The sequence below is a fragment of the Mastigoproctus giganteus genome, chromosome 3, assembly GCF_048544385.1.
Source record: "Mastigoproctus giganteus isolate SK-2022 chromosome 3, ASM4854438v1, whole genome shotgun sequence".
Classification (NCBI taxonomy): Eukaryota; Metazoa; Arthropoda; class Arachnida; order Uropygi; family Thelyphonidae; genus Mastigoproctus; species Mastigoproctus giganteus.
Window position 1 is genome coordinate 114794395 of NC_143577.1, and position 14214 is coordinate 114808608.

Here is a 14214-nt window from a genome sequence, read left to right on the forward strand (position 1 = left end):
AAGAAAGAGACCTTGTTCAGATTCACAACTAAGTCAAGGTCCTTGTCATTGGTACACTGGGTAATCAGTTTCTCCCCAAAAATTTACAGGTGTATTTCATCAATAGACAGAATATTTCTTGCCTGTATCTCGCATAGGCCATTTACAATAGTTACTAAGTGCTTTTTGTGCTTGGGATATGGGCACACAACACGATACTGTACCCATAACTCCCCATCCTGTGGACATTGCACCTGTAGTGGTCATGTGCATGCAGCATGCCCTCATAAGGATAAGCCTGCCTGCTGCATAAGTTGCAAGAGGCGTAAAAGAGACTTTTGGCACTCCATCCGTGATCCTAACTGTCCTGAATATAAAAGAGCTCTAGAGATTGCACGGTTAAGGATCTCTGATGAATGAGGCAATTCGTGACTACAAATGCCCAGAACTTTTGCGTATCATAGATCTTGTAAGACAACGGACTAACTATGGATACATTGTCTATTACCAGTTCTTCATCTGCAGATGAATCAGTCTCGGAACTTAGCCTGCTTCAACTGAATGCTCAGCGGTCACAATTGGTGGCCGATGAAGTCCGAAAGGTAACCGACGAAATTAAATATGATATTATAGCCTTTCAAGAACCATACCGTTTCCGCGGTAAAATAACTAGATACCCTATCTCTTTTAGGGTTATTCAGCCAGAACATGCTGAACCACGTACGGCCTTCATCATAGTTAATTCTAAATTGGACTAAATTGGAAGGTAATTCTAAATTGGACTTACTAATCAACATGCTGTCTGCATAAGTGTGTCTACTCCTCATGGCTCTTACTTTCTAGTTTCACTATACTGCCCACCAACTTCCGACATTACACTTCATTGCCTACCTCGATCAAGTTATTTCTTTGGTAGGTACTGCCAAACTTATTATAATGTCAGATGTTAATGCCAAATCCAGTCTATGGCACTCCAACCATACTGATAACAAGGGTTCACTCATAGAAGACTTTCTCCTTTCACATGAGCTGACGGTTCTAAATAAACCTGGCTCACCTTATACCTTCAGCTCTCTAAATGGCGAATCAAATATAGACATCACTGCTACTTCTTATACCGTTTCTTCAAACATTAATGACTGGACAGTAAATACTAACATTTGCTCAAGTGACCATCGTGCGATCACCTTCTCAGTGACTTGCTCTGCACAATCATATAATCCTCCACTACAGGACTTTAGAAGATTTTCTTTGCAACGCATCATGTGGAACCGGTTTAATGACTCAGTCAACATCGATTTCCCAATTGAAACCATAAACATCATCCATCATTTTACAGTTTCTGAATTAGCTTCCTATGTTAATGATGCTCTCAGCCACGCCTGTTATAAAGCAGCCAAAAAGAAAATTCAGTCCTCCCATCCCACTCCATGGTGGAACCGAGAACTTACTCTGCTTCGTCAGCAAGTACATCAGGCTAGACGCACTTACCAACGACATTGCAGGAACTGGCCATCTCCCGACGTCGAAAGTCTTAAAACACAATATCAAGTTCTCCAAAGACAATACGTTAAAACCATCACTACCCATAAAATAAAATCTTGGCAGAACTTAGTTACTTCTACTGACAATTGAGACCCACGGGGCCTTGTTTATCGCCTTACGAGGAACAAATCCTATTCCCTACTGTTTATTGGTCAAACGGCACTGAAACTCTCACTTGGAAGGACACCATCAACACTATCTTGGACAGTCTGCTTCCTTCTGATCACCCAGAGGATGACTTGACTACTCATCAACAAATAAGACAGCTGAATAATTCCTACACTACTACTTCTGAATCTTAGCCATTTACGCAGCTAGAGGTGGACACAGCTGTCCTAAAAATTAACAACTCTGGTTGTCTGGGCCTCGACCTTCACGAGGGCATCTTTATCAAACAATTCCACAAGCTACGTCCAACGGTTCTTCCGACTCTATTCAACAAATGTCTGAATGAAAGCACATTCCCGGTTATCTGGAAGACAGCTCTTCTTAGACTAATTCCTAAACCTTCAAACACCCAAAGTGGCAAGTCCTTCCGTCCTATTGCTCTGTTATCGCATTTGGCCAAAACACTTGAAAGGCTGATTGCTATAAGACTCACTTCACTGTTCACGAACACCTCTCTTGTATCAGACGATCAATATGGTTTCCGAACTGGACGAGGAACTGAAGAAGCTGTCATTGAATTCCTTTTTCGAGTTAACTCTGCAAATTCTAAATACGTTCTTGCTATTTTTGTTGATATTTCTGCAGCGTTTGATCTGTTATGGTGATCTAGTTTGTTTGCTCGCTTACGTGCTGCCGATTGTCCTCTTCCTCTCTATAACCTTTTAAGAAGTTATTTTGAAAACCGTACAGTTTCTGTTGTTTCTGGATCTAACTCCATCTCCTGCTCTGTCACTAGGGGCTGTCCCCAAGGCTCTGTTCTTGGACCACTTGTCTGGAACATCGTTCTTGACGAATGGCTCCTTAAAACTATTCCTTATACTTCCAAATTGGCCTATGCAGACAATCTCACCCTGCTGATCCAGGGCAATTCCCGTGCCTCCCTTGAAAGCACTGCCAACTTAGTCATGTCAGATTTCTCTCAATGGTCCACCACAAATAAGTTATCCATATCCTCATCGAAAACTAAAGTGATGCTGGTTAAGGGTTCGCTTAATATTTCACGGCCACCTGTTGTAAAACTTCAAAACAAATCACTTTCCATCGTTTCTTCTCTAAAATTTCTTGGTCTGATCATTGATAGTAAACTTACATTTACTAAACACTTGGAAGATCTCTCAGAGAAAGTCAAAAAACTTACCTTCTCACTTCTGCATCTCTCTAAACAATCTTGGGGGTCTTAATTCTCTTTCTCTACGGTTATATTACAAAGCTGTGTTTCTACCAATTTGTTCCTATGGCGCGGCCGCCCGGTTCTGCCATGTTAAGAAGGTTTCAGTATGGAATAAACTTCACAGCATTCAACGTAAAATGCTTTTAGCAATGTGCAGGGCCTGTAGGACTGTATCTACTCCTGCTTTGCAGGTCCTTAACGGCTGTCTGCCCCTCGATCTCTTTCTTATGTATCGAGGCCTGTGCTTCTACATTAGGCACGCTGTCCCTGTCACCTTTCTTGGCATTACCATCGATGTCACTGTGGATCCCAAGGCAGAGAAAAGACGCTGTTGGAATATTTTGATGCAGAGTTGGCAAGACAGATGGTCCGCTACCTCTAAGGGTCTTGTTACTTTAAAGTTCATCCCTAAAGTCACCTTTGCCACGTTAGAGTCCACTCAGAAATGGTTTCATCCTGGTCTGTACACTCTCTACTTACTCTCTGGTCATGGCTCCCTTAATGCCAAACTTGCAACTTTCAACCTTGCTGAATCACCTCTCTGTTCTTGTGGTGACCCAGAAGACTGGGAGCATATTTTATACCACTGCCATCAATACCAAGATCTTCGACAGAACTTTCTTCTCTCCACCAGTATCACTGTCCCTGGAGATGAGCCGGACTTCCTGAGCACCACAGAAAACTTCCAGTCCCTGCAAGAATTTGCTCATCATGCTTTTGATTGCCGGAGACGTCTTCACACTCAACTACAGAATACCTCCTAGCCTTCCTAGTGGGGACCCCTGCTGGCACTGGCTTTTGGCCTGTGCGGGATCAGATATATATATATATATATTTTTTTTTTTATCTTCAATTTTATATTTTATTTATTTATTTATTTTTATTTTTTATTTATTTTTTTATTTTATTTTATTATTACTTTTTTTTTTTTTTTTTTTCACTTTTAATTTGTATTTATTTATTTATTTATTCATTTTTGCTGGCTCCCTGGGTTTGGGCTGCCCGATGGACAGGATTTTATTATATAGTTTTTATTATTTTCTTAGATAGGTATATATATATATATATATATATATATATAAAATATCATTAGAAAAAGTAAATCAATCCAATAATAAGAATACCATCAAGGACTTAAGAAAACGCAAAAAAAAAAAAAAAAAATTATTATTATCGCTTTTTACCGACAATCTAGATGACTTCAACTGGGGCCAACCACCCAGAATGAAGGCAAAAAACGACAAGAAGTTCTCTGTTTCTGTGATGATCAATATATGCTAAGTAATTTAAATCTAAACCAAATATAAACCAGTATAGGCCGAACATAAATCGAATGAAGATAATTAATTAAGAAAAATTTTTTGAAATATTAGAATCAAAGGTAAGAAATATAAGTAAAATATAAATGTAAGCATATATTAATCATCGTTGACCCGACAGAGAACGTAATTTAAGGATTAAAACAAGATTAAATATATAATACATACTACATTTGACCGTATCTAGGACATAATGTAATAGTCGTCAAAATAATATGTGGTGCCCCCTATGTGATGGATACGGTAAAAATAAATAATTAAATTAAATTAACGCAAAGAGAAACATGCAGATAGTAAGAAGATAATAATAATTATCTTCTTATAATAATAATAATAATAATAATAATAATAAAAAGCGATAATAATAATTTTTTTTTTTTTTTTTTTGCGTTTTCTTAAGTCCTTGATGGTATTCTTATTATTGGATTGATTTACTTTTTCTAATGATATTCTATAGACATTGTGGGTGTATTGCATGATTGCTTGCAACTGCATTAACCCATAAATATTAGTTATTGTCTTTTAACTTTCTTGCTTTGCTTTATTTCTTGCTTTCCTTTTATCACTAATATAACTATTAATATATATATATATATATATATATATATTTTTTTTTTTTTTTTTTCCTTCTTATTATTATTTATTTTTTTATTTATTTATTTTTTGCTCTGATATTAGGGCAGTAAGAGCTGATAAACCAGGGAGGTCGCGATACATGCGTAGTTGTGACCTACCTCCCCGTGGTGTAGACGGACACTGGGCAGGCTTTCCAGGTGATCAAATTGGCCTGCCTGGTGACAAAACGGCCAGAAACAACTAAACAACACAACAACACACACACTGCACGAACATAACGTTACACACATTTCTGGCCTTTTACAGTGCTTTCTGTAATCATCACAGTGTACAAAGGCGGAGATGAATTGACGTTCAGGTGCCGTCCTACATAAGATACTATACATGTCTACATACATGCCATATTGAACCTCGTTCTCAATTTCTTTTTCAATGAGGACTTGGTAGCCAGGATCACCTTCATCATTTTCATGCCATTTAAGAACATCATCTTCAGTCGTTTCCTGGTTGCCAGAATTTACAAGGGTGCAGCGAAAGTCATTTGCCTAAAATCCTTCAAAATCCAAATCCAGTTCAATATTGTACAACAAGTTCTTCCAACCATTTGCCAAAGTTGTAGTCTTCATCTCCTTCCAAACAGCTGCAAAGTTAGACCGCAGACTTAATGTTGTAGGCTCGTAGATTCTGAAATGTCCTGGCTCTTCGTTGTGTCTTCTTCTGCATCTTCTTCATCCTCCAACATAACCGTTACTTCTTCCAAAAAGTTCTTCTTATACAGCCTCTTGCAGGCTGTAATTATTCCCTAGTCTATTGGCTGAATAACTGAAGTTGTGTTAGGAGGCAAAAAAAGACATTTAATTCTGCCATCCTTACTAACTTCTCACCACTAGGATGAGCGGAGGCATTGTCAAGAAGCAACAATGCCTTTACATTATTGGGGGAAATTTTCAGAACATCTGTCTGGAAGTGCCTCACATTAGAGACAAAGTGGTTGAAGAACCAGTCAGAAAAAATCTCTGAAGTAAACCATGCATTCTTTAAGTTGGTGTAAATAACAGGCTACTGATTCATAATGTATTTAAGAGTGTGTGGTTTTTTGATTTCCCTGCCACCACCATGGGCTTCAGGCGATGCAAGCCATCAGCATTTGCACAAAGTAAAGCAGAAATTCGCTCCTTACTTAACTTGCGACCAGGAGTGCTGTGTTCATGTTTGCAGGCCAGTGTATTTTCAGAAACAGCACGATAGAACAGGCCAGTTTCATCGGCATTGTAAACCTGTGGTAAAATAAGGCCCTCAGATTTAATAAGTACACTTATAAATTTTCTAATTGGCTCAACTTGTAAAGTGTCTGCACTTAAAGATTCACCACAGGTTTTCTTGTTCACAATGCCATTCCTTTTTCTAAAACGCCACAGCCACCCATCACTTGCTTTAACATTAAGTCCCATGTGTTTTCCAAGAGGTTTCATGTGCAGATTTCAACTCAAAACTTTGTACATTAACACCACTAGATCTCTGCTGAACATACCACTTATACACAGCTTTTAAGTTTTTATCTTTCGCAACTTTCATGTGTTTTCTACTCCCCTCTGTAGAACCACATTTAGAGCTATCAACACTGTAATTTAAAGAAAAATGTTGCAATTTGGCCTTTGATTTACGGATATCAGAAACAGTTTGTTTTTTTAAGTTTCACGAACACTTGCTATTGAGATACCTTGTTCTAATTTCTCAATTAGCTCTAATTTCTGTGCCACATTTAAGTTCACATGCTTTCTTTCAGCTCCTCTAACACTTGATGCCATTTTAAATTGTAAGGATTGCAAAATTATTTAATAAATAAAATCACAATTTATAAATCACAGAAACACTGTATACAACCTGACTGCACAATAGCTTGAGGCAGACTGATTCTGAAACAAAGCGAGTCGGTAGACCTGCAGTTTAGTGTCCCGAGTTGCATTCAGCTCGCAAGTCACCGCCTGCTCTTATCTGTAATCTGGGAAAACAGCTATTTGAATGCATTTTCAGGAAGAATAAAAAAAATTTCCTGAATTTATTTATAAAAATAAAAGTAGGTAATTATGAAAACAATAATGGAAATAGGTAATTATTATTAACTTTTAATTAATAATAATACTGAATACGGTGAAAGAGGCCTATGCGTTCTGGATTCATATTATTGAAATGAAAAAATTATAATTCCTCAGGGCGGTTTTTTAATTTCAGAATACACATACAAGTACGGTTAATATATAAATATAAAGAGCTTTCGGCTGAGTGGACAGCCTTCTTCAGTTAGAAAATATATAGAAAATATATAACGCTGGCCACGTCACAGCCACAAACTTCAACCTCAAACAATTAGCCACGTGCCTCACGCACCATCTTGGCAGTGCAGATCTCCATTCCAACTGCCATATATTTTCTAACTGAAGAAGGCTGTCCACTCAGCTGAAAGCTCTTTATAGTTGTGTATTCTGAAATTAAAAAACTGCCCTGAGGAATTATAATTTTTTCATTTCAATAATAATACTGACGTTTTGTATAACCTAAAAAAAATAATGTTCAAGATTAATATGTACATTAATGTATTATTATTTGTCCGGTCCGTTAAATCGGGGGTCTGTTAAATCGAGGGTTTACTGTATAGGCAAGTTTTTTTTTTTTTTTTTTGACTCTGCTATCTTTAAAGGGGGCCCCCAAGAAGTGTAAGTGTGGTCCTGCTTAACCTTTCACTCTGCATGTCAGTGTTTCTGCTCTTGCTTTCGACTTGGTGTTGGTGGATTCCTTTGAACTAGTAACGTCTCTATGTTGATTGTTAAGCTTTTATTCTCACAGGAGAATTATAATACTTTTTCCCGATTTCTTGACTGATTTTTCTCAGGATTAGGAAAAACATGAATTTCCCTAGAAATGCTGGGAAGGAATTCCCACATGGAAACACTACCCTTAGGTCATTTTCCCTTCCAAGTTTCCCCTCATAAGAATTCTAAACCTCCACAACCTTGTAAAACTTATCCATGTTCTACTGTATATATTTCTTGGAAAATGTTTTATTGTTATAACATTGAATTCTGTTTCAGAAGTGAATTCTTCAGCTAGTTAAAAACAAGTGCAAGGGTGTATAAGTACACATGCTTTGAGTGACTGTGGTTCAAGTCCACTGACTATGAAATATGGTGCTCTTTCTTTATGATCTCTGTCTTGTGTACTCCTCTGACTATAATGTTATCTCAGAGTATGAACAGAAAATTTATTTTTATTTATATTAAAATTCCACTGGTTAGAGGGAAAAGTTAAGTTCCACTTATAAAAGGGAACTAAATACTTGGCAAACATTATAAATACACAGTCTTAAAATTTGGGGAGAGCACAGTCAGTCTCGTGAATTAAAATTGAGTTTTTGGTTTAATTATACAAGTATAAAAGCAGCCTTAATTTCACAAATATTAACAGTAAGAAGGTAGATTAGCAATATAGTACTTTTCTGTCTTAAATATGATATAGATTTTTTGCATGTTTTTCTTATGTATGATTTTCTGTTTTAGGTTATTTTGACTGGGATGAATATTTGAAGGAAACTAAATCTATAGCAGCACCTGCAATATGCTTCAAGCAGGTAATTATATATCACCAAAGTTTCTGTTGTGGAAACAGGTGTTCCTCTTGTGTTTTTTGCGTTTGTTTCCAATTTATAATAATATATTTTGTTGTTGTTGCTGTTATTTGGTTTTTAGGAGCATTAGCAGCTAAGGCTATATTGCTCCGGGGAGTCATTTCCCGACCTTTCCGCATCCTCCGTATTTGGTGGTCACGGGCTCAAGAAGCGTGTGCTACGCACTGCTGCTCCTGCCCACCTGGCTACGGAGGCCCCATATATTTTTAGTGTACAGGTTACAGACATATATGAAATGCCTCTCTCTCTCTCTCGTGGTGACCCCCATCACCATAAACATCCTAACTCAACTTCTTTTCATCACATCACATTTGTTCTTTGTGTTTCCTCTTTCCCCCAACCCATAAAGGAATCAAGTGTGAAAGAATCAATACTAAAAAGCATCTGAATCTAGATAAATATTATATACAGTTTGACCTCTCTTTAACAAACTTATATATAGCGAATTTTTCTATTTAGCTAATTGTTTTGATTTCCCCTTGATCATTACATTGAAAATAGTTTCCATTTAATGAACTGATTTTGAGAGACCTGGGTATGCATTGTTTGCACCTCTGGCCTTTAGGCAATAGAAATGATGCTGTAGAAAGCATGAGTTAAGAGCTAAAACATTCCACAGTTTAGTGGTGGCTGTAAAACCTATACAACCATCTCTTCTGTACCGAGAAGTTGCACTGATCAACTGCTATCTCTGTGTCCACAGCCATTGGCAAAGATTAAGGCATATTCCTGACGCACACATTGGCTGTTATCGATCTGTTTTCTACTGTAAGTACCCTATTAGAGAATTAGAAGAGAGTGATTTCCCTTTATCCTAGAAATTCATCTGTTGTTTCACAGAAATGAGTCATCTGCACTTTCACTGAATTTCACATGTCTGTTTACATGGTATGTACAAGTGGTCCTTAAATCAGTGTTAAGAGAAAATCCTTGAGTGTAGTGGAAAAAATGCAGGTGCTTAATAGTGTAGATCATAGTGTTAAAAAAAAAAGAAATCATTTTAAAATTTGGTATCCCTGCTACTAGTGTGTGAACCATTCTGAAAAACCATATTTCAATTCTCAAACTGTTTGAGGAAACAAGACCCAGTCAGAAGCTTGTGAAATTATGCCTGTATGAAGATGCAAATGAAGCCATTTTTAAATGGGTGAAGTTGATTTGAGACCAAAGCATGCCGATATCTGGGCCATTAATAAAAGAAAAGGCTATGGAGTATGCATCTTTTCTGGGACATAAAACATTCCATGCTAGTTCTGGTTGGCTGGACAAATTTAAAAAGCTCCGTGGCTTACTAACGAAAATGTTATCTCTGGTGAAAGTGGAGTTGTAATCGAAGAAGACTGTACCCATTGGAAAGAAACAGTTTTGAAAAAAATTTATGGAGACTACGAGCCTAAAGACATATTCAGCGTTGATGAAACAGGTCTGTTTTTGAAATGTTTGCCGAACAAGACACTGACTTTTAAAGGTGATAAATGTTTAGATGGTAAAAATAGTAAGGAGAGAATTATAGTCTTGGTTGATGAAAATATGGCTGGTAATGAAAAACTGAATATTTTGGTAATAGACAAAAGTAAACAATTCTGATATTTCAAAGGAGTAAAGTCGTTAGAATTGCACTACAACTACAACAAAAAAGCTTGGATGACAAGCGAAATTTTTGAACGGTGTATTTTAATCTTTCGATAGAAAGATAATGAAATAAAACAAAAAAATTACGTTGATTGTCGACAACTGCCCTGCCCACCTTCACTCAGTAATTTCGAAACTTACAAGTATCAAGCTTATTTTGTTCCCTCTGAATATCTCATCTAAACTGCAGCCAAATAGACCAAGGCATTATCACAAATTAAAAAATGCACTACCAAAGGTACATGCTGAAAAAAATTGTACTGAGAATAGAAACCAACCAACCTGTAGATTCCGTTATAGATTTGTGGATGTACATATCAGAGATGAAAAAAGTGTGGAGTCAAGATGTGATGGAAACAGCAATTAAGAATTGTTTTGCAAAAGCAGATTTTGCCAAAACAGCAATTAACATTGATGAGATTGATGAACTATTACAAGACATTGAGCAACCTTGGGAAGAACTCCAAGCAAGGAGTTTGATAAGTGAAGAAATTGTTCTTGACAATTTTTAAGAGTTGATAATGATGCCATAGTAGCTGAATATCCGAGTGACTCCAATATTTTGGAGAGTATTCAAAGAATTAGTGACAATATCAATGATGAGGGAAATATTAAACCTTCCAAACATGAAATGCTAGCAGCATTTGAAACCTTTGAAACCAGCCTTTGAAAGTTGAGACCTTCAAAGTGAAGAAAATGTGCCAGAAAATATGTGTTTAAACAAATGCAAATATTTTTATGAATGGTATACAGTAAAATCCAGTGTACAATGCAAAATAACCAAATATTTTAAGAAATAATTCTTAAAACTGTACTAATATATTGTGCATATCATATAAATAGTCATTTCTTAATATGTATGTATTAATAAATTAACTGTTTTAAAATGTTATAAAATTATTCAACTCTACTTATTTCTGATTTATTTTCTTTTCACTATATTTTTGAATATTGAAGTTACAGTATTGCAGTAATATTGCTTGTTAAAAAGGTCATATTTCTTTATAACGAATTTTTTCAAGTGAATAATCGATTTTATTATATAGAGGTCCAACTGTATTTGACTGTACAGGTGTCTCCATCATGGGAAGTGGTATTCAGTGAATGCCGTGAAAAAATATTTTTATCCAATACTACACTGTATTCAGATTAACACTGATGGCTCACAAACTGAGCCCAAAGTTATGTTAGCAGCTCCCATACCCAAGTATCATTTTAGTCCAGAAGCACCCTGTTGAGTGCAATATCTATACTGTTGAATTGGAAATAATTCATCTAGCTTTAAACCAAATCTGGAAAAAAATCAGTCTGAAATGGCATAATTTTCATGAACTGAGTTCTCTCAAAGTTCAACAGCAGATACTAACCAAGTATTTAATTTTGTTAGCTTAACTAACAAAATTAAATTTCGATATGAGATTTTGTTGGATCCCAAGACACATAGGAGTACTTGGAAATGAGCAAACAGATAAAGCATCAAAGGAAGTGATTGCAACAATCCACACATTCTATAAAACATCCTATACTACTGTTTCTTAACCTTTTTTTTCAGATACGGACAACATTTACATTTGAGGTGGAAACCACAAACCACTTTTATATTTGAGTTAGAGACCATAGACTGCAAAAGATATTTAAACTATGAATGCAAATATATTAACTAATTTTTGAATACAGTGATATGTACTCATGAATATCATTGTAGTATACGTTAAGGGTTTATATATATATATATATATATATATATATATATATATATATATCTGATAATTAAAATAAATATGATATTTAAAATAAAAACATCAGCCAGTAGTACGGCAATAATACAGAGCGAAACGAAACGCAAAATAACGAAACGAAACGAATGAGCGAAATATCGAGCGAAACGAAACGCAAAATATTTTAAATATCATATTTATTTTAATTATCAGATATAATTAGGCATCATGTGGAGGATGTGCATTTGCTGCCTCTAATGATAGCCATATTTATTTATTTTTATTACTTTTGCTTAACTTTTACCTCACATAATATAAATTAGTGGTAGTAGTGGGTTGATATGCTAAATAAGCAGCGCCTGTACCGCCATCTATTCTTATTCTTTTTCTTTCTATTATATAAGCTGGTTAAGCTTGCATTATGTCAGTGGTTGGCTCTGATCAAGAGTGCTGTCTGTTCTATAGATTATTTTTCGCTGCATAAGGACCACCGCCATGCAAATCCTCAGCATTGGTTGATCTATCGGAGAATGGAGGGGTGGTTTTGTTCTTCGATATTTCTGCCTTTACGATGATTTGTATGACGATTGAAATGCAGCGATTCCATGACCATTATTGGCCTCGTGGTCCTCTGTCGATATGGGGCATGATGGTCAGTCTATCATTTTGATCTATTATTTTGATATTTTAGTTTTTGGTAGTTTCTTTAACCTTTTTTGGTGATATTTCACGTCTTTTGGAACTGGTACCTTCAAGGGGGGTACCGCTAAATTATTTATAATTGGCATTATTTTAAATTTACATTTTTTATTAATTGGGTTTAATGACTTAATTGACTAAATTATATAGGGGATTATCGACTACCTTTTGGTCCTATTATCTCTACTTTCCCTTCCCTGTTTGTTTATTATATTATTTTGCGTTTCGTTTCGCTCTGTATTATTGCCGTACTACTGGCTGATGTTTTTATTTTAAATATCATATTTATTTTAATTATCAGATATAATTAGGCATCATGTGGAGGATGTGCATTTGCTGCCTCTAATGATAGCTATATAGCCATATTTATTTATTTTTATTACTTTTGCTTAACTTTTACCTCACATAATATATATATATATATATATATATATATATATATATATAATGCATGCACATCTTGTTGCCAAGTTCTGCAGCCCACAGATTGGGAAACACTTCCCTATACTGGCTAAAAACTACTCATGTTCCAGTGATATGAAATGGTGGTAAGAACAAGTCAACAATAAACTATGGCAATTGACAAAAAACACTTCATTAGTGAATCTCTAGCTTAGCTCCCCACAGAAAAGAAGTTATTCTTGCTGGATCACAGAATGGGCATAGCTTTATTACTCATATATAATTACTTAGATCCGAAGACTCGTAATCCGATGACGATTTCGTAATCAGTTGCCCACAGTTTGAAAAAAGAATGGTGTGCAGCTTTCAGAATTCTCTTATACTGCCATGGAAACCTTACACTAAAAATATCTTAAATGATAGAACGGTATCTCAAATGTCTTTCACTACTCCAAATGATTAATTATTATCACCAGATATAATTATCCTAAACGCTTCTGACTTTAATATACAATTTCACTAAACAAAAACCACTATGTGTCATTATCCTGATGACATACAGTAGTTTTTGCATTCTGTTAGGTGTCCAAGGTATTTTAATTGAGTATTTGTCTTTCTCATTGAGTGTGAGGTTGGTCCAATACAATAGAAAGATTCATTGGAGGTAACACCACCTTATAATGGTATGAATGGACCCAGTCCATACCAACAGAAAATATCCCCCATACCATGTAACCATCTCAAGCCACATGACATGGGTGGTAGACACAATACAGTATGGTTGCATGGATTTAGGAGGTTCATGCCACACTTTCAGTGGTGCAAAAATACTTAAATTGAGATTTCTCAGACCAAGCTCTTTTCTGTCTTGGCAGCAGCACTACTGCAGTCAAATATTTCAATTTTATACATAGAGAATTGGTTTTTATATAGGCACATCACTGCAAAATTCCAGATTCTTCAACTCCCATCCCATAGATTTTGGAAATGGATCTTTCTTTCTTTCTTTCTTGGCCTAAATTAAAATTTTTCAATCATTTTCTGCAAACAAGACCATCTGTTTTCATGCACAGTTTTTTTAAATTCCTGTGGTTTCATTTTTGGAGTACCAACTTTCTGCTGAACTTCTTACTTTTAGAGCTGCATTTTTCTTTCTCTTCCACTAATTTTTTTGTCTTCTGCTCATTGTATATACTTCTGAGATGGTTTCTTTCAACAAACCATTGATTTCGTTTGTTTTCTCAATCATGGCTCCCTCTAGAGGCATATTCAGGGATGGGCAGAAGGGGCATACCCCCCCCCCAAGCAAAAATTTGAAATTAA

General features: G+C 35.8%; 1 protein-coding gene across 3 annotated transcripts in view; it reads left to right on the top strand.

Annotated features, from left to right (window-relative positions):
* The window catches only part of Scm (Polycomb protein Scm), a 427976-nt gene that overhangs the window by 154078 nt on the left and 259684 nt on the right, over positions 1–14214 (top strand). For all 3 annotated transcript variants that reach the window (XM_090370651.1, XM_090370653.1, XM_090370652.1), the window contains one exon: positions 8313–8383. In XM_090370651.1, coding sequence (XP_090226777.1) covers positions 8313–8383 — 71 coding nt within the window. The remainder of the gene's footprint in view (positions 1–8312; positions 8384–14214) is intronic.